Below are 20,397 nucleotides of genomic sequence, written 5' to 3'. Positions count from 1 at the left end.
AATTAAAAACATACTTTACAGTAACGGGAATAAATAAATAGATAAATAAAATATAATTGTGGACAAATTTTGTTATTTGTCTCCTGCCATATTTACAATAGAAGCCTCGTCATCTAGGTCATTCATCTCGCAAGCACTGTTTGCGCGCCTTATTCGAAAAATTCTATTATCTTCACGAATTCCTTGTTAAATAGCAAAATTTTCTGACTTTGTAGTAACCGATTCATTTTTTTCTTATATATAAATTGATTCTTAAATTATATTACCCCAAAAAGGAAAAAGGATATTTGTATAATATTAAAATGTTTTATGATAAGAAATGATAACTTTAAGGGCAGTAGGTTGATGAAATAGGTTCGTAAACAAGAATAAACCTTGCAGGTGGTTTGAGGTGTTCGAATGAAATCTACATTTAAAGTGACAAGAAATTATAATACATAAACATAAAATATGTCAGAAGTTAATCCTAAACATATGCTTCATAGTGGTATTTTTCATCCCGTTTTAAGACTATGGCAATCTCCAAATGTAGAAATGACTGTAAATAATCTTATGTATCCGATTTTTGTATCGTAAGTATTGCTACATAACCTGCCCATTCGAATAATTGTACACATGTCTATTTTGGTATGTAATGTATCTAACTATTTATATAAAAAAAAAAATATTATAAAATATTACTATATATTATTTATCTTTTTTAATATATTAATCAATCTTTATAAAATTATTAAATAATTAATATTATGTGTTACATAATATTCTGTAATTTGTTATGTTAATGATTGATCTATAAAAAGATTATTATAGAAAGGAATAAAAGTATTTGTCATTATTGATTATTTTACTTCTTTCAGCGATAATAAAAATGATAAGGAGCCGATCGAAAGTATGCCTGGTGTACATCGTTATGGTATTAATCGATTGCACGAGGATTTACAACCATTAATTTCTAAAGGATTGAAGTCAATATTATTATTTGGAGTGTCTAAACATCTAGTGAAAGTAAGTATTCCTATTTTCTAGCCATTTGTCTTTAACTATCTCACAGATACAGATTTATTTTTGTAGGATCGCATTGGCTCCAATGCTGACAGTAGAGAAAATCCTATAGTTCAGGTAGTTCCATTGATAAGGAAATGGTTTCCAAATTTAGTTGTAGCATGCGATGTGTGCTTGTGTCCTTATACTATTCATGGTCACTGTGGTATTTTAAATCACGATGGAACTATCGATAACAGTGCAAGCATTAAACGTATTTCTGAAATTGCAGTCGCATATGCAAAAGCTGGTTTGATTTATTTTTCTTAAATATATATTGTTAAAATAAATAATCATTTATCCATATCTTCTTTCTTCTTATTTGAATGTAATACTACAGGTGCACACATAGTTGCTCCATCCGATATGATGGATGGTAGAGTGGGTGCAATAAAACAACAATTAGTTGCGGCTGGATTGTCAAATAAAGTTGCTGTATTATCATATGCAGTTAAATTTGCATCAGGATTTTATGGACCTTTCAGAGATGCATCTCAGTCAGCCCCAAAATTTGGTAATCGTAAATGTTACCAATTACCACCGGGTAGTAATGGATTAGCAGCTAGAGCTGCTGTAAGTTTAATCTTTTTATCTCTATTATAGTATTTATACTTAATAGTATTATACTTAATATTAATAGCTTTTCTTTTTTTTTAAAGGCCAGAGATATAGCAGAAGGAGCAGACATGATTATGGTAAAACCAGGATTACCTTATTTAGATGTAATTAGACATACAAAAGATGCGCATCCAGAGTATCCTATGTTTGTTTATCAAGTCTCTGGAGAATATGCGATGCTATATCATGGTGCACAAAATGGTGCAATTAACTTGGAAGATGTACTAAACGAAGTCCTAATGTCGATGCGACGAGCAGGAGCAGATTGTATCATAACATACTTTACGCCCTTAATTTTAGATATGTTAATGCCTAAGTGTAAATATTAATTATTTTAGAGTTCTTGTATAATTATGTGATTTAATGATGGTTAATTACTTTTCACGCAATATCTGTGGGCAAAATCAAGTACTGTAGTAGTAAAGTGTAAATGAATGTACATACATATATTGTTTTGTGAAAAAAAGATTTTTCAAAATAAATTTCAATGATTACTTCAAATAATAAGTATATTACTTAGTACACACATTATACTAAGTTATACAATAAATTATATGCAATAACTTTATCTAACCTATAATTCAATAAATTAATGATGCTTATTATATTTAAAAAAGATTAATCATGCAATGAAGTATGCTTCGAACAATTAATTGCTATGTCATTTGATTTGATATTTTGGTATCTTGATATATTTTTTTTTCTTCTTTTTCTAATGTCCTCCTAAAAGAACTCCAGGTTATAAATACATGTGTATAAATAAATACAGATGATAATAACATATTTTAATGTTACATCATTACATGGAAACTACTAGATACATTACTATCAGAATACCAATAACAAACGTTGACGATTCGTCCGAATTTTCTGGAATGAAAATCCTGTTATGACGTGGGCCTATAAACGTAAGCCAACTGTATACACGAGCACCAATAGATTTACTTTATTCCCTTATCTCGTGGCAATTCTAACCAATCAGGGCGAGCCACGACTAAATCTTACCGTTAATATCAACGCACCGAATACCGACCGCAGTCAGTCGATTCTGAATTGTTGAGTGAAGTTATACTGTATGAGAGACTAGTTGAATTCCATTTTCGTCAAGGAAGAATAATAATTATTTATTCAATTGGTATATAATTATTTTTTAATAATAATCATTTCACATTTTGTATTCTAGTTAAAATGAAATATTTGTCTATTTTCAAAATTCTGTGTCAGTCCATATAATTTTAGTGCAAAATTTTTCCATTTTTCGTGCCACGTATCGCTGTTTTATTCTATCTGGAGTTCATACGTGTACTAGATATTCATTATTATCTACTTTTTTCATTTTAATTTTTTAAATAAATTAATATAAAATACATTAGAAGATATATAGAAGAATTTGTGTAATTTAAAGAAAAAAGTATGAGAAAGCTCCACCTTATTTAAATCCCACATACTCAATGACTGCTCTGTCAATGTCATTGACATTGTCATTTTTAACTAATCAATGTATTCAAATATTTTCTATCTTTTATATTTAACAAATGAATTAATGATTGACATAAATTTGTACATTTATTTTGTATTCATTAATGTTGTATCACATGTTGAATTATTGATTAACTTGTAGAATGGTATAGAATATAATTGTCTCATACTTATCTCTTGTATCTTTTTTAAAATGAAAAAATAATAAGATATGAAAATAATAAATGATAATTTTATTTAAATTTTCAGGATATCTAAAGAAAATAGATTAAAAATGAAAGGAGCAAAAGCTCTATTATTGCTAGGGCTGTTTACAGCCTTTGCATTTGCTAAAGAGGAGAAAAAGGATAAAAAAGAAGATATTGGAACTGTGATAGGGATTGATTTGGGTACCACATACTCTTGGTAAGTACAATTAATAAGAAATTGTATAAAATTAACGAAACGTCATTGTTACAATAAAGAATTTTTCTAGCGTTGGTGTCTATAAAAATGGTCGCGTGGAAATTATCGCCAATGATCAAGGAAATAGAATTACACCATCTTATGTAGCTTTTACTAGCGATGGGGAACGATTGATCGGTGATGCTGCCAAAAATCAATTAACCACAAATCCTGAAAATACAATTTTTGATGCTAAACGTTTAATTGGACGCGAATGGATGGACACCACGGTACAGCACGATGTCAAATTCTTCCCATTTAAAGTTATGGAAAAGAATAACAAACCCCATATAGAAGTTCAAACTAGCCAGGGTAAAAAGATATTCGCACCAGAGGAAATCTCTGCTATGGTATTGGGTAAAATGAAAGAAACCGCAGAAGCGTATTTAGGAAAAAAAGTAACCCATGCCGTAGTAACAGTTCCTGCATATTTCAATGACGCACAAAGACAAGTAAGAAAGAGAAAATGATTAATATTAAGAATAGAAAAGTATTTCGTACAAAAATATGTTTCTATAAATTTTTCATTTTTGTGTAATAGGCCACAAAGGATGCTGGTACCATTTCTGGACTTAATGTAATGAGAATTATTAATGAACCAACAGCCGCTGCTATTGCTTATGGTTTAGATAAGAAAGATGGAGAGAAGAATGTCTTAGTCTTTGATTTGGGAGGTGGTACCTTTGATGTTAGTTTACTTACTATTGACAATGGCGTCTTTGAAGTCGTTGCTACCAATGGTGATACACACTTGGGTGGAGAAGACTTTGATCAGCGCGTTATGGACCACTTTATCAAGCTTTATAAGAAGAAAAAGGGTAAAGACATTCGAAAGGATAACAGAGCCGTACAGAAACTTCGTCGTGAAGTTGAAAAAGCCAAGAGAGTACTCAGTGCTAGTCATCAAGTACGTATAAGCAATTATATTATATTACCTTTATTTTATTCCCACCCATGTTATATGTATCTTTGTATTTATTATATTTATATTGTCCTTATAGGTGAGAATAGAAATTGAATCGTTCTTCGAAGGAGAAGATTTCTCTGAAACTTTGACACGTGCTAAATTTGAAGAGCTTAATATGGATCTTTTCCGTAGTACTCTTAAACCTGTACAAAAAGTATTGGAAGATTCCGATATGAGTAAAAAAGATGTACATGAAATTGTCCTTGTTGGTGGATCAACCAGAATACCTAAAGTTCAACAGTTGGTTAAAGAATTCTTTGGTGGTAAAGAGCCTTCAAGGGGTATTAATCCTGACGAGGCTGTCGCGTACGGTGCTGCGGTCCAAGCTGGTGTTCTTTCGGGCGAACAAGACACTGATGCAATCGTACTTTTGGATGTTAATCCACTTACCATGGGTATAGAGACTGTAGGAGGTGTCATGACTAAGCTCATTCCAAGGTAACTATTAATTACAATAGTTGTCGCAATTGATATCTTTTTTATTCCGACAATGTGAATGTATACATCAATGAATTATTTTTTCATAATTTCAGAAATACTGTCATTCCTACAAAGAAATCACAAATCTTCTCAACCGCGTCAGATAACCAACACACCGTTACAATTCAAGTATACGAAGGCGAGCGGCCTATGACTAAAGACAATCATCTTCTTGGAAAATTCGATTTAACTGGAATTCCACCGGCTCCCCGCGGAATACCTCAAATAGAAGTTACATTTGAAATTGATGCCAATGGTATTTTACAAGTTTCCGCTGAAGATAAAGGCACTGGAAATCGAGAGAAAATTGTTATTACCAATGATCAAAATAGATTAACGCCAGATGATATCGAAAGAATGATCAAAGATGCTGAGAAGTTTGCGGATGATGACAAGAAACTAAAAGAAAGAGTAGAGGCTCGTAACGAACTCGAATCTTATGCATATTCATTAAAAAATCAACTAGCCGATAAGGAAAAACTTGGCTCGAAAGTTAGCGATTCGGACAAGGCGAAGATGGAGGAAGCGATCGACGAGAAGATCAAGTGGTTAGAAGATAATCAGGATACAGATCCGGAAGAGTACAAGAAACAGAAGAAAGAACTATCGGACATAGTACAACCGATCATAGCCAAATTGTATCAAGGTGCGGGTGGTGGTGTACCGCCAACTGTTGGCGAAGAAGATGATGATCTAAAAGATGAACTATAACCTTTCAAGAATTCACGAAGCATTTTTGTTCATAATTAGACTGAAATAATCAACTTCCTAAATGAGGAATGCATCAAGGACCTACTAATATGTGTCAGATGATAATGTCTTCATGGTGGATCGATATCGAAGCCGAGTCTAACAATAACAATTTCAAAATCCTTTATAGACACACACCATATACACACATACACACATATATATAGTGATTTATCATGGATCGACATGTTAATAGACTCTCTATCATATATGTTTCTTACAATGAGCGACGATCCGTTCACCATCATATTCTCTACTGAAAAGAAGAAAGACACAAGAAAAAATTAACTTATATATATATATATAACTTCGTTAATGGAGGGAACTTATTTAAAAAGCTCTTAGATAAGACTCTGCGTATTGTTAGTTTATTTTAATTATTTTATATGTTTGTTCTTAAGTCTAATCCATAAGCCAATCTTATAAAACTGATGTGTTTTTGGAATATGCAGTGGGATGTATGTGAGTATGATTGAGTTTAAAAATATTTACAATTTGTAATTATATTCAAGAAAGAAAAAAGGGGGGAAAAATAAAAAAGAAATTGCAAGAAAAACTGTAGTACTGTGTACAATACAGGTAACGTGTAAGTGTGAAAGTGCGTCATATATTAATATCATATATGTACTAAATAAATACATTTTTTCAATAAATATCCTTTTAAATGCTATTTATTTAATCCTATTTTATTAATAAATTAAAATAAACAAGAGATTACATTTGTAACATATCGATTTATTTAGTCCAAATAATATATATATACACATACCAAATAATTGCATGTATATTTCTTTTCATATTTTGGACGAATTATAACATTTAATGATTATAATTTAAACAAATATAAATATTTTTACGAATTAAATGTAATATTCCTAAAATATAGTTATATTTTGGAGTTTTTCTCGACCGTAATATAAATTGTATAAATATTATATTGATTTGCTCTTCTCGCAATTGTTACAGATAAAATGTCACATATTCTTCTTTCGTATTAAAATAGATTCGTTAACACAAATTAAACATTTGATTCGTGAGTTACCAACAAGAGATGCAAGTATCATGCTTGAATATTGGACACTTAATCCATTAGCTGCCACAATCCCCATTTGGGAATTTTAAAATTTTACGTATACCACTCAGTTTTATGTGTACTTTATGGAAAAATGGCATAATAATAGCTATTTTGTATATATAGGAAATAATAAAAGAAATAAGTAATAGTCTCTTATTGGTTTTTTTTTCGTGCAACCAGTCACAATCCCCATTTAAGATTTTTTAAAAAATATAAATATTTCTGTACCCAAAAATAATTTGGCAGTTAATGGGTTAATTTAAATTTCTTTCGGATCTAAGAACAATTTACACTGTACTTTTGAATAATGTCAAAAATGTGTTTCTTATTTGATTGGTAATTCAAGAATCAATAATAATGATAAATCAAAATATCATTGTATTATATTCTATGTTATAAAGAATATTGTGAGTAATTATTTTTATAGATATCACTACCCAACAAATTAATAGACACGGTACGCCTCTGATAATTTGCTTATCCATTTTTCTAGTTTGAACAATATGTTTTGTGTATCACAGTATTATATCAGTAATGTAGTATTTTCAGTTTAAGTTGTAAATTACTTTGGATATAACAAATATGAAATCTAACGGTTAAATTATATTAATATAACTATAAATTCTTTGGAACTAAATGCATATCACAGTGGGATAGATAATTTTCGATGTTTTATATCATTTTAATGCTTATTCCAATATTTAGAAGCGTACCAGTCGTCATTAGATATATCATTCTAAAGATTACCATCTTGAATCTACGTATCTTATTGAAGATATTATAAAAAGCATTACCGCCAACCAGTGGAAATAAGCGAGCAAACAAATTTAAGTAAATATATTTTATGTACTTGTAATATGTTAAAAAGGCACCATAGATTATGTTATATACTGACATTATATCATACATCCAGTCTTATTCTAGTAATTTCATTGATTTAGCTTTTGTTTCCTTTTTGTTTTATAGTATAAAATAAAACTGCACTTTTAAGCCGTTACTTTTAATTACGTCATTTAGCCAAGTACTTGCCAAGTACACATGTTTTAAACAATCAAATCATCTAAAATGGAATTGCATTTTTTTCCAAATTTTAACAAGAAACGTATTGGACTCTATACTTAATGTGTAAGATCTATAGTTGCTAGAAAAATGCAATATATACCGTCATTGACTTAATATTAATATTTTATAATGAAACGATATAGAAAAGTTTACGCAATGTAATTATTGTTAAATACGTTCATCATCACTTGTTACAGAACTTTCTATTTGAAATTTCATTCCTTAATAAGATTGAAACATTATTGTTTCATAATTTCTTGTAAATTTGTCTCTACTCAAAATAGATTTTCATCGAATGAGCGATACAAAATTTGTTAGAATTATTGTAGGATCGATTTTTTAAATCGTATAGAAATGAATGATTTTAGTAGAGATTTACCTTTATAAAAATTGTTTTTGCATTTTGCAATATGTCATCCAATTAAAAACGCTAAATTTCTTATTCGTGAAAATGAAGAATTAAATCATGAGTACAGCATATTGTAGTACAGCTGATTTTCTTCAAAAGAGTGACTTTGCAAAAGCTTGTATAACCATAGGCACGGTTGCATCGAAACCGTAAATTGTCAAAATGTTTTTGTTGTATAAATCCTCTTTGTACGCTTTTGAAGAAGAAACAACGAAATTTATTAATCTAAAAAAAAATATTTCATATTAATCCTTGTGGGAATAGACATTGAATATAGGCACATAAATCAAGTGAAAAGTTCAATTCTTACTTTGCGTTGGGAAGATTCATTTGTTTTTTATATTCTTCAAAGTTTTCTTCGCATTCGTTGTAGTTTACTATATCGTTCACAACATTAATAAACACATCATACTGATAATTTTGTTTGGAGGCCCATTTAATAGGGTTACTTAATCGAATATCTTTCTTTGACTTAAACTGATATGTGGTACTTAGCGAAAAGAAACTTAATGACTGATTCAAATTGACAATATCAACGTCGATGATGTCAAATAAAGCGACAGTGACGTCTTTCTCGCATCGAGAAAGCGTATACGCTATTAAGAAACCAGCATCTGCCCCATTCACAGTCCCATTACGCGACGTCTTAGACCCCCACATTACTTTGTTAGCATCAATCGTTATCATATAACGCAATCCAGTAGATTTTAGATTCTGTGGATAGAAATTTGTAGGAAAAAATAATTAATGGGGTGTAATACTTACCTTATATATGTATATATCGAGTAAATATTATGAAACTTACCAAAAATGAAAGATCGAAGGCTTGGTGTAATGCACTTATAATCTTAGAGTTTGGTCTTGGCGAAGGACGATATGGTTTCTTTGCTTGTACTTTCATTTTTCGTTTCTCGTATGACAATGGCCTTTGAAAGATACATTACTCGTTAATAACTTGACATGCTGATCAAAGTGATGGCTAGAACCATCACTGTCAACCCTAGTGTAAACCTATGTATTGTTTTAGTATCAATCTACATATAAAATAATAGCATTATAAGTTATACGGTGTAGACACGATGCTATACGTCTGTATATCTTACTTTCCAGAGTGTAGATAATTTTGTAAAGTAATGTAAACAAGTATTGGATGTATATTGCTGAAAGCTAATCTGTCCTTATTAGTAATTTCATCTATTATTTTGTCAATAATTGGAGCATCTGCTTTCAATAATCCCAAATTGTGTATTCTTTGCAAATTACGCCAAAGCGTATCTAAATCCATTGTTGATACCAATGAATTCCAAATCTGTAAAGATAATAATTTATCCTTAAAAAGGAAAAAATAAACTATTAAAATAAGAAAATTGAAGTAAGAATGTTTGTAGATCTCATACCTCTGTAGATTTCAACATATGACCAGGGACATGGTCTAAGGTTAATTCGTACTTTTCTAAAAGGCCAGCTGCCTGAACTATATCATTGCAATGTTTGAAATTTTCAATCCTTTCGATATATTCAATCAGTTCTTGTACATTTAAGTTATTGCCAAAGGATTTTTTAGTTTCATCCAAACCATGCATTATGTACTTAAGTATCACTTCTTTTTCTATTTTGAACAGTATACGTTAATAAACTATTTAAGTAATTAATAAATATTAATCACTATTTATCGCGACTTCTTGCTTATTAATGGCTTATCAATAGTTTACCTGGTGTATCAGGATGTGGATGAGAGAGTTTGATTATATCCTTGTGCTTCCATCCGTGTCTGCCTTTACATCGTGTTACACATTTAGCTAATTCTAAAGGTTCCTTGGAAAGGTACCAATTATTAACAGTTTTACGCAATCCATGACCCCATCCATGACCAGGATTAACAGGTTGTTCCATTGAAATTTTGCGTTTACTTAATTCAGATATGAATTTGATAAATAGAATAAAATGTTCTGGCAATGAACAAATCTTTCCTACTAACGAATAAGCCGCATGACGTAAATTTTCGCTATAAACTTGTTTGCAACATACCGCCAATGCGAATATCAATGTCTCAAAATGAGGAACAAGATTACTTTCGAATGCCTAAAATATTGATGTATTATAAGCATTTCATGGCTAGTTTGATTTTAAATTAAAATGTCCTTACCTTTAGAATTATTTCAACTGGCAATAGTGATTTATTTTCATCTGCAGCTAATTTTTCGATACATTCAAGATGAATTGTTAAAAAATAATGATGGGCAATCAAATTTTCTGGCAGATAAAGAGGAAGTTCTTTTCCAACGTATAAAAATGCAGACATTTGTTCTTCGGGCGAATAAAAAGCATATTCTTTTTCCTTAAACTCTTTGTTTGTCTCCGAGGCTTTAGTTGCATCCATTTTTCAACGTACTAGTTAAATGTACTGAAAAAAAGACATTTTTCAAATTAAAGTTTTATAGAATAATATATAGACTTTAATATGTTAATATCTAAAAAGATGTATACTCTAGTCGCGCGCTTGGTTTATTATAAAGGAAACAAATTCTCATTTCAATGGTATTAGATTGGTTAATAGGACCCATGTCCCATAGATTTGTATGTCCCTTATTTATAGGATTTAATGATTGAGAATAAAAAGAGGATAGTTCTTTTTCAAGAAAAACTAATATATATAGATTTAGGACACATTTGGAATAGCCATCAATAATATCACCATATTTATCTATATTACATTAAATATTCTTACCTGTAATAAGAATGCACAGAAAGTAACGTTAGTATTACCAAACTCATATTCTTTAAACGTGTGTGTGTATGTGTGTATGTGTGTTGTACGCGCTTATATGCAAACGCGCGCGTGTGTATGTGTATAATCTATGAAGACAGTACTTTTGCTATTAATTACAAAAGAGATAATTAATATTAACAAATATGTAATTATAAACAAATTACCTCTGATATCTAAGTAGAAAGCGACGTGTACGCCTAACCAACGAACAAACTTCACAAGATGCACGCGCAAATTCTGACAACTGTGGTGACAGCCAATAGCGTTCCTTGCTACGCAAAAGTACACATACCAACTAATCAAAAACGACGATCAACAACACCGTTTGCAAATTCTTAATGCAAACAAATATTGCAATATTTGAATTCGTTTGTAGATAGATAAAATATATATTCTCATAGTTTACAGTTATAAGCTGTGAATGAATTAATTAGCATTAATGCATGTATATATTTGTATATATAAAATTATTATATTACCGTAATAATAACGGTACTATCTACACAAATAAAATCGCACGTATATGATGATCAATCACAGGAAACAATCCGTTTCATTATTGGAAATACGCCTTGATTTTATCTCAAAAAAGAAAAAAAATTATTAAGTAGTCGAATACAATACCAGAGTAAATTTCGTTATTTCAATAAATATTGACGAATAATGGAAGGACCATTTTGAAGAAAAACATTATAAATGGCAACAGATATTTTGTTTATTTATTAAATATGTAAAGGAATTTATGAAATGCGCCTTGTAATCAATTGTGTCTCATGTTTCGAGTTAAATATTACCGCTGTGTTCTACATCGTAATTCGAATTAGGCACAGGCGCATGACAGAAGATGCTGCTATCTATGCGCAAGGCGCCATATATGGACTCGTAAGACTAAAACCTACTTTAGATAACGAATTATATAAAAAGAATACTCTTTTGTAGATACCTATAACGATTCTCGAGTGATTAATTAAATAGTCTACATGTCATATTAATTAGGTCGAAGAGTATTACATGTATTATAAAGATGCATTTTGCTGAGTGATTGGTTTGTAGGTATTCAAATGGCATTATACCCCTTTCAAAATTTACTTAATTAATTTTAATTTAATGTTTAAAGGTCTATGTGTGCAATAAGCAAAAGAATTGATGAAATTAATCATCTATTCTGAGAAATCATTACAAAGTATTAGAATTTACTTCAAACAGAAGAATTTTTTGTTTATGCTATATTATCGTATACATTTTAATATTATTCATTTTAATGTAGCATTCTAACGTAAACATGGTTTATAATAAAGAAAAATAAAATAAAAACGGAGAGGCCCATACGAAAGAACATATATTCGTGGCAGAATGATAAAGGATCGCTTTTTAACGATCACGAGTGTTATGAAAAAAATCAATATTCATAATAAACAGTCGTATTTGTATAAACTACAAAGTAAAATACAGTCTGATAAATGTGTACAATAAAGGCAATCAATTGTTTTTTTCTTTGCCAATTTATCAAATTTCCTTATTCTGATCTCTTCTTTTCTTCGTCGTATCCTCTTTTCACATGTACAACCTATCAGCTTAAATTGCGAACACGGCGAAGCTTAGTAGTATATAGATGTGTCGTAATTGACAAAGAAAAGGAAAAAAGAAAAAGAAAAAAGCGAAAAGAAGAGAAGAGAAAAGAAAGGAAAATAAGAAAAATATGAAAATGGATTTGGAAGATACGGATTAACAATAAAATTATTTTTTTAGAAGCATTTGCGGTGAACGATTCCAGGGCCAGATTCATCGTATTCCTGTTTCGAAATCCACATTTGTTGGAAGGTAGATAGGGAAGCAAGGATGGAACCACCGATCCATACGGAGTATTTCCTCTCAGGAGGTGCAATGATCTTGATCTTAATGGTCGAGGGTGCGAGAGCAGTGATTTCCTTTTGCATACGATCGGCGATACCGGGATACATGGTGGTACCACCGGATAGTACAGTGTTGGCGTAGAGATCCTTACGGATATCGACATCGCACTTCATGATGGAATTGTAGACGGTCTCGTGAATACCACAGGATTCCATACCCAAGAAGGAAGGTTGGAATAGTGCTTCTGGGCAACGGAACCTCTCGTTACCGATCGTAATGACCTGTCCGTCGGGCAACTCGTAGCTCTTCTCGAGGGAAGTACTGGCTGCTGCGGTGGCCATTTCTTGTTCAAAGTCCAAAGCAACATAGCAAAGCTTTTCCTTGATATCACGAACGATTTCTCGTTCAGCCGTGGTTGTGAAGGAGTAGCCTCTTTCAGTCAAGATCTTCATGAGATAGTCGGTCAAATCACGACCGGCCAAATCCAAACGTAGGATAGCATGAGGAAGAGCATAACCTTCGTAGATAGGTACGGTGTGAGATACACCATCGCCAGAATCCAATACAATACCCGTGGTACGACCGGAGGCGTACAGGGACAGAACAGCTTGGATGGCAACATACATAGCTGGACTGTTGAAGGTTTCGAACATAATTTGTGTCATCTTTTCGCGATTAGCCTTAGGGTTGAGTGGAGCTTCAGTGAGAAGAACGGGATGTTCTTCCGGAGCGACACGAAGTTCATTATAAAAGGTATGATGCCAAATCTTTTCCATGTCATCCCAATTGGTGATAATACCGTGTTCTATAGGATATTTTAGCGTAAGAATACCCCTTTTACTTTGTGCCTCGTCGCCCACGTAGCTGTCTTTTTGACCCATACCGACCATCACACCCTGTGGTTATAAAAACAATTTTTTTATCGGTCGATTCGTTTTTTCTTCAAAATATTAAATTTAATTTATGAAGAAACTGTACCTGATGACGTGGTCTTCCTACAATACTAGGGAAGACAGCTCGCGGTGCATCGTCTCCAGCGAATCCGGCCTTGCACATGCCTGAACCATTGTCCACAACGAGCGCCGCAACATCATCATCACACATCTTGAAGGGTTGTTAGAAACGGTTCTTTCTGCAAATAAATGAATGAAATTAATAGTTTCTTGTTTTTCCTGTTTGCATTCAATTATAACTATCATTTCGATCTAATAGGAAAGTTTGGTGGGTAGTTGTTCATTTCATTTAGTGAAAACAATATGACCAGTTCATATCGACTGTAGACACTCTTTATAAAAATATTAGAAACAATGTATCAATATATGTTAACGAATCATTAAACGATTATATGTATTTTCACAGGTAGATACTATCTAAAACAAAATTTCCGAATAGTATGCATGGCATGTATCATGTTATCCTTATATTTCATCACGTACCACCATGCAACATTTATCAAACGTTTACACTTGACACAAATTTCAAAGTGTATATAAAACTAAGCGATTGGTTAGTACTATCCGATAGCCCGATACACTTTATCGCAATCACGATAATCACAAAATTGACTATTTACGTAATTCAGTTGAAAGAAAAAATAAAAAGTAATAGAAGTAGTAAGCGTAGTAAGAAGGAAATGATAATGAGAAAAAGAATCTAAGGACTAGGAACAAGAAGATACGTTGAATAAAGGAAAGTAAAAAGACAAGCGCAAGGGTTGCGTCCTCCGCAATGAGATTTACCGTTCAAAACTGGATGATCGAATAGATCGAATAGGCGACGATCTCTTAGAGACGAACGTCGTGCAAGAAACCGAAAGCGACGAGTGGCGCACCGCCTGCTCTGTGGGGTACCTTTATCCATATCGGTTCGCAGCCGAAAATAGCGATCCGCCCCTTAGATGGAAATCTGCTGTACGTTAACGCGCGCATCGTCGTCTGCCGCCGACGTTGCTGCCGCCACCGCTGCCACCACCGCCGCCGTCACCTAGTCCTTAGTCGCCCTAAGAGCGACGTCAAGAGGGAGACGCCGACGACGTGCTATTCCCGACGGTTCCCGAATCCAAATAAGGACTCGTTACACCGCAGGGCCGTCCTCCTCGGGTGCTTTTCACCTAAACGAAGGTACCAAGAGACAGACGGTCGCTCGGTATGCCTCCAGTTTATGCTGTCCTTTCTTTTTCTTCTTCTTCTTCTTACTGCATTAATCTTCTCTTTTCTCTCCTGTTATCCTCTTTTTACTTCATTATTTCTTTATTCTGAAAAGTACTGCTTCTGTAAAAGAAAAGAAAAAGACGTAATGAGCAATGAGTAGCCTAGATCGGGTAGGCAACGTTGTGAGATCCTGTAAGTCCTTTTAACTTCATTGAGATAAAACATCATTTTTTTTCTACGTAGCTGTATAGATCGTATGCGAATAAATCTCGGTCGTTTTATATTTATATGATTTATATGATTTATATGATTTATCATAGAAATATTAGTTACTATACACTATCGTACAATAGTCGAACGAAGATGATCTAAAAAGATAATTTGTAGAACATATTTCGAATGATCGTTTTAATATGGATTAGAAATAATAATTTTTTATTTGGTGCCATTTAAAATGTACCGGGCGACGAGAAGTACTCGATCCACCATCGAACCCTCTCCCACTTTACCTTACTGTGCTACCGTCGATGTTGGCCGTCGATGTTGGCCGTCGATTCGACGGACGACAGATTCGCGGACTTCGCATTACTGATTGTGGCTTTCAATCTCGAAAGGACGCGTCTTTGTTAGTTGCTAATATTTTTTTAATAGTGCTTCTTTTGCATACTTTACGGTGATTCATTTAAAGAAAATTATTATGAAGAAATGAGTGCAATTCTATCTTTCACCGTATACGAGCAAGTATATGAGGGTGAATGCTTTCTTACATTAAACTTCAATAATTTACGCGGATAATTAACGATAGCTAACGATAGTTAACGATTACTTATATCCCGTTAATGATATCAATAATCGATGGTAAGGCGTATATGTGAAATAATCATTTTTTGTGTTTTCGATTTCGTTAGATAAAAAGTATTTGTGAAAGAGATAAAAGTTGGAATAATTTCTTGTTATATATGTTATATTGTATTTACTACTTCACTAGTCATACATGCAAAGTGTTTATTCAAATTTAAAATGGCATTGATGCAATTTTCATTTATATAAATCTTAATTTATACAAATCCGGTATATTATGTTCAAAATCCAAATCAAGCAATCCTTCTAATTGAAAATGAAATTTTCAGATTCGACGATAAGTATAGGCGATCAATGCAGTCGAATGTTACTCTCTTCATTGAACATGCATATATCTACTAACATGTTACCTGGATTTTTATTTCCGCTGGGTATTGGATGATGGATCGTTGTTAGCCACATCAGTGAAAAACATGGGGCATCATTAAGGACGTGGTAATTTTTCAAAAATCATTATTGACTCATTGCCCAGTGCACAAAGATGTATATGCATGATCACTAGATTGAATTCTCCTTTGTGTAGACGGCCAATTATTTTCTCTTCCTTTTAAGTTATCTGTATAAATATGCAGAATTAGTTGGATGTAGAGAGGAAATGTTGTTAATTATACCTATACTAGACTATTTTCAATAAATCCGTTTAATACACGGTCCCTGCAACCAAACATTATATCCATTTACCTTATATCCGAATTTCAAAGACAAACTAATATTCCATGAATAATCATTTTCTTTAATCGTTGTCGTCCATGCATTCTTCTAATGCATAAAAGGGCTAAAAACCAACATATGACAATGGAAAATGTACAATATAAGTATAAGGGCAAATTATCCCAGAAATGATTGCACGGAATTTGTAACTTTCCAGAATATACGATTCTAAATTTTTGCATAATCAAAGTAGTTAGAAAAATTAAAATGATTAAGATAATACAACAAGATTCTTCGAGAGAAATCGTATATATATATTTCGTAAATATACCGTATAAAAAACGCTATATTAAAGTTAAATATGTTTATCTAGTTGTTAATTTAGATTTCATTTCGTAAATCAATCGTAATTGCAAGTATTAAAAGATTGCGAATAAATTCGATTTTATTCCAACGTTATAATTCCAAAATATTATCAAAAAATTAAGTTTAATGATAACGTAAATAAAATTCCGAATGTGATATATGCATATAAAGGGTAACAAATGAAAGATTACTAATTACACCGCTGTGAAAATATAAGTTTCATTTATTCCATTGAGATAGAGATGTAGATCCATATAAATACATATATATATGTACATATACACACATATCTAAATATGTGTGTATATATCTATATATATATATATATATACACACACACATAAAAGATGACGATTAAATTCAATTAATGGCAAAAAGAATACTGATCGCTACTGCTAATAAGGTAGTCGCTTTGGCCGTAGCTAAAAATTACCAACAGTGAAATAAAAATAATTGACATGTAACTAGATGAAATAGTAAGGAATAATTAGGTGTGTCTGCGTAAATAATATAGCAATAACAATCGTTTTTAAGAATATAATTGCTTAGAAGCACTTGCGGTGAACGATGCCAGGGCCAGACTCGTCGTACTCCTGTTTCGAAATCCACATCTGTTGGAAGGTAGATAGGGAAGCAAGGATGGAACCACCGATCCATACGGAGTATTTCCTCTCGGGAGGTGCAATGATCTTGATTTTGATGGTCGAGGGTGCGAGAGCAGTGATTTCCTTCTGCATACGATCAGCGATACCAGGATACATGGTAGTACCACCGGACAAGACGTTGTTGGCGTAGAGATCCTTACGGATGTCGACGTCGCACTTCATGATGGAATTGTAGACGGTCTCGTGAATACCACAGGATTCCATACCCAAGAAGGAAGGTTGAAATAGTGCTTCTGGGCAACGGAACCTCTCGTTACCGATCGTAATGACCTGTCCGTCGGGCAACTCGTAGCTCTTCTCGAGGGAAGTACTGGCTGCTGCGGTGGCCATTTCTTGTTCAAAGTCCAAAGCAACATAGCAAAGCTTTTCCTTGATATCACGAACGATTTCTCGTTCAGCCGTGGTTGTGAAGGAGTAGCCTCTTTCAGTCAAGATCTTCATGAGATAGTCGGTCAAATCACGACCGGCCAAATCCAAACGTAGGATAGCATGAGGAAGAGCATAACCTTCGTAGATAGGTACGGTGTGAGATACACCATCGCCAGAATCCAATACAATACCCGTGGTACGACCGGAGGCGTACAGGGACAGAACAGCTTGGATGGCAACATACATAGCTGGACTGTTGAAGGTTTCGAACATAATTTGTGTCATCTTTTCGCGATTAGCCTTAGGGTTGAGTGGAGCTTCAGTGAGAAGAACGGGATGTTCTTCCGGAGCGACACGAAGTTCATTATAAAAGGTGTGATGCCAGATCTTTTCCATGTCATCCCAGTTGGTGATAATACCGTGTTCGATTGGATATTTGAGTGTAAGAATACCCCTTTTGCTTTGCGCTTCATCGCCTACGTAGCTGTCTTTCTGACCCATACCGACCATCACACCCTGGTGACGAGGTCGGCCGACGATCGAGGGGAATACAGCACGAGGTGCATCGTCTCCTGCAAATCCGGCCTTGCACATACCGGATCCATTGTCTACGACAAGGGCAGCTACTTCGTCGTCACACATTGTGTTTCTTGTTTCGTTTTAATGATCTGTAAAAAAAAATTATCACCTTCCGTTGATTAACTCTTCCTCGACAAAGAAACTCATTTGTCGTTACTTCATTATGCGAAATGTTTTAGTTAAAGTCTTTTACGGGCATTTTTTGCTTCTAGGTATTGTTTGATTATATTTTCTAATATGTCTTTAAGATTGTGCGGTGGTATTGTAGCTTAAAAAAATATCTTAATAACGTTTTCAGAAATCATCTCTAGCCAGGATTGACCCAGTTGCCTATAAAACGATAGGCGAGCGGCTACAGCGTCGCTAAGTTATTTCCGTACGGCAGATAGCTAAGTTTAGATGGACGACCAACGGACGCTCCCTAATAAGTTCAAGCAATGTTTATAGTAACCGACGTCGCCCCGGCTAGGCCGTTAAGTGAAAAAGCATAGCTCATATGCCTGTTCGTGCCAAAATTACGCTGTGCTTTGAGCGTATGCTAGCGTCCGTATATTAGCGTATGCGGACAAAGACCTCGAATATGTTGAAGTTATTATACGTACGCTATTATATGAATTAATTGCAATCTTAGAAAGTAATTCGTAGTAAAAAATGAAAGAATTACAGGTAGTATTTTAGCCGAAGATTAGTAAAAAATTTTATTATTTCAATTAATAACTCTTTTCTCTCTATCCTTTCAAAAATCTGTTATTAAATTAATATTATTTCCAGATATAGATATTATTTAGAATGAAAAAAGAAATCCGAAAATGTTAAATTACCGCGCTGATTCAATTTCAAAGTGTTTTATCAAATGCCAAAAACGACCTGATTCTTTCTTCACCTTGATAAAATGCCAAAGAATTAGTCTCCATCGAGATCATGTTGTTTGGCCTAAGTCGAGCCGATCGTTCGATTCTACCTTGAACTTAACTTTCGTTTCTATTAGTTTCGTTAAAATCTGTTTCGTATTAAGAAGCACGGAGGAGAGATCGTTGAACCGTATACATTCAATAATTATACAAATTAATATAATATTAAAGATAAATGATCGAAGTAATATTATTATAAGTTATGTTTGGACTTGGTACCGTTTAGTATATACATACGTACCGTGCACGAGACAGAGTTGAAGTGGCGTCTGTGCCTTTGGGCGCCGCGGCGTCGAATATATGCTCTCGTCAGTACACCCCCGCATTTTCGTGGAATGGCGAATGCTCGACAGGCACGAAAAAGGCTCGCCTCGCGGGCGTCGCGACGCTCGCCGAACTAGGCGGTTGCGAGATCTAAGTAAGAGATCAATGTATAGCTTCCAAAACTTCTACATCAACATACATTCCTCTTATGAACAATCTTTACGTAGTTAATCTTTTATTCTTTTCATCCTTTTTTATAACGCATCCAATCGATTCAAAATCCTTCAATACTTGTCCCTATCGAACATTCGATACTAAACTAAACCAATTTAGATTTGTCCTCTTGAACTTAAATGATATTTAATGGATTTCATTAAATTACATGTATTATGGAAAAATGTTATTTTTCTTTTTTGATAATAACGTCTTCTTTTCTCTCTATCTCTGTGTCTCAAAAACAATCGATTGTTTGCTTTTATATAAATTTTCAAATATCGCGTATATACATATGTATTACGTAAAGTGATTCATATTTGTATTTTTATCTAAGCTCTGGTGAAACAACTTTCCTTTTGTATAAAATAAGCAAATGAATACTTGTTGTGTAGCTGATCACGTTAGAATTTACGTAG

The 20,397-nt window shown here is 33.1% G+C and overlaps 5 protein-coding genes and 1 long non-coding RNA gene across 8 annotated transcripts; 3 read left to right on the top strand and 3 right to left on the bottom strand.

The window, feature by feature from the left end:
- The first annotated feature begins 164 nt into the window (after positions 1–164).
- Positions 165–2,166, top strand: Pbgs (Porphobilinogen synthase). 2 transcript variants are annotated; one of them, XM_089171887.1, is made up of 5 exons: positions 165–572; positions 858–1,005; positions 1,072–1,291; positions 1,382–1,614; positions 1,701–2,166. In XM_089171887.1, exons 1-5 carry the CDS (start codon positions 451–453, stop codon positions 1,986–1,988), a joined length of 1,011 nt encoding a protein of 336 aa, XP_089028013.1. In that variant the 5' UTR covers positions 165–450; the 3' UTR covers positions 1,989–2,166. The 2 variants fall into 2 exon arrangements, with proteins under 2 accessions (XP_089028013.1, XP_089028014.1); XM_089171888.1 differs by having other exon boundaries at positions 165–627.
- A 504-nt stretch (positions 2,167–2,670) lies between these two features.
- On the top strand, positions 2,671–6,449 carry Hsc70-3 (heat shock protein 70 cognate 3). The gene is made up of 6 exons (XM_015323782.2): positions 2,671–2,794; positions 3,388–3,543; positions 3,614–4,034; positions 4,124–4,489; positions 4,584–4,987; positions 5,083–6,449. The coding sequence occupies exons 2-6, from the start codon at positions 3,413–3,415 to the stop codon at positions 5,738–5,740; spliced, it is 1,980 nt and encodes a 659-aa protein (XP_015179268.1). The 5' UTR covers positions 2,671–2,794; positions 3,388–3,412; the 3' UTR covers positions 5,741–6,449.
- A 44-nt stretch (positions 6,450–6,493) lies between these two features.
- LOC107067886 (RNA-binding protein Ro60) lies at positions 6,494–11,400 on the bottom strand. Of its 2 annotated transcripts, none has more exons than XM_015323799.2 (8): positions 11,260–11,400; positions 10,472–10,729; positions 10,038–10,407; positions 9,723–9,934; positions 9,429–9,634; positions 9,131–9,251; positions 8,636–9,039; positions 6,494–8,550 (listed from the first exon to the last, which is right to left on the bottom strand). In XM_015323799.2, the coding sequence occupies exons 2-8, from the start codon at positions 10,703–10,705 to the stop codon at positions 8,418–8,420; spliced, it is 1,680 nt and encodes a 559-aa protein (XP_015179285.1). In that variant the 5' UTR covers positions 10,706–10,729; positions 11,260–11,400; the 3' UTR covers positions 6,494–8,417. The 2 variants fall into 2 exon arrangements, with proteins under 2 accessions (XP_015179285.1, XP_015179286.1); XM_015323800.2 differs by lacking the exon at positions 11,260–11,400 and adding an exon at positions 11,054–11,231.
- A 392-nt stretch (positions 11,401–11,792) lies between these two features.
- On the bottom strand, positions 11,793–14,830 carry LOC107067816 (actin, muscle). Its single transcript, XM_015323656.2, has 3 exons — positions 14,689–14,830; positions 13,928–14,081; positions 11,793–13,845 (listed from the first exon to the last, which is right to left on the bottom strand). Exons 2-3 carry the CDS (start codon positions 14,051–14,053, stop codon positions 12,841–12,843), a joined length of 1,131 nt encoding a protein of 376 aa, XP_015179142.1. The 5' UTR covers positions 14,054–14,081; positions 14,689–14,830; the 3' UTR covers positions 11,793–12,840.
- A 467-nt stretch (positions 14,831–15,297) lies between these two features.
- LOC107067820 (uncharacterized) lies at positions 15,298–17,336 on the top strand. The gene is made up of 2 exons (XR_001475926.2): positions 15,298–15,957; positions 16,230–17,336. It is a non-coding gene; the product is annotated as an uncharacterized LOC107067820 (long non-coding RNA).
- On the bottom strand, positions 17,183–19,899 carry LOC107067815 (actin 205). Its single transcript, XM_015323655.2, has 2 exons — positions 19,743–19,899; positions 17,183–18,679 (listed from the first exon to the last, which is right to left on the bottom strand). The coding sequence occupies exon 2, from the start codon at positions 18,651–18,653 to the stop codon at positions 17,523–17,525; it is 1,131 nt and encodes a 376-aa protein (XP_015179141.1). The 5' UTR covers positions 18,654–18,679; positions 19,743–19,899; the 3' UTR covers positions 17,183–17,522.
- Between the last annotated feature and the right edge of the window lie 498 nt (positions 19,900–20,397).

The sequence above is a fragment of the Polistes dominula genome, unplaced genomic scaffold, assembly GCF_049000335.1.
Source record: "Polistes dominula isolate Pdom_NZ unplaced genomic scaffold, Pdom_raw_medaka contig_73, whole genome shotgun sequence".
NCBI lineage: Eukaryota > Metazoa > Arthropoda > Insecta > Hymenoptera > Vespidae > Polistes > Polistes dominula.
The sequence above is the reverse complement of the archived record's forward strand: the minus strand, read 5'-3'. Positions and strand labels throughout refer to the sequence as shown.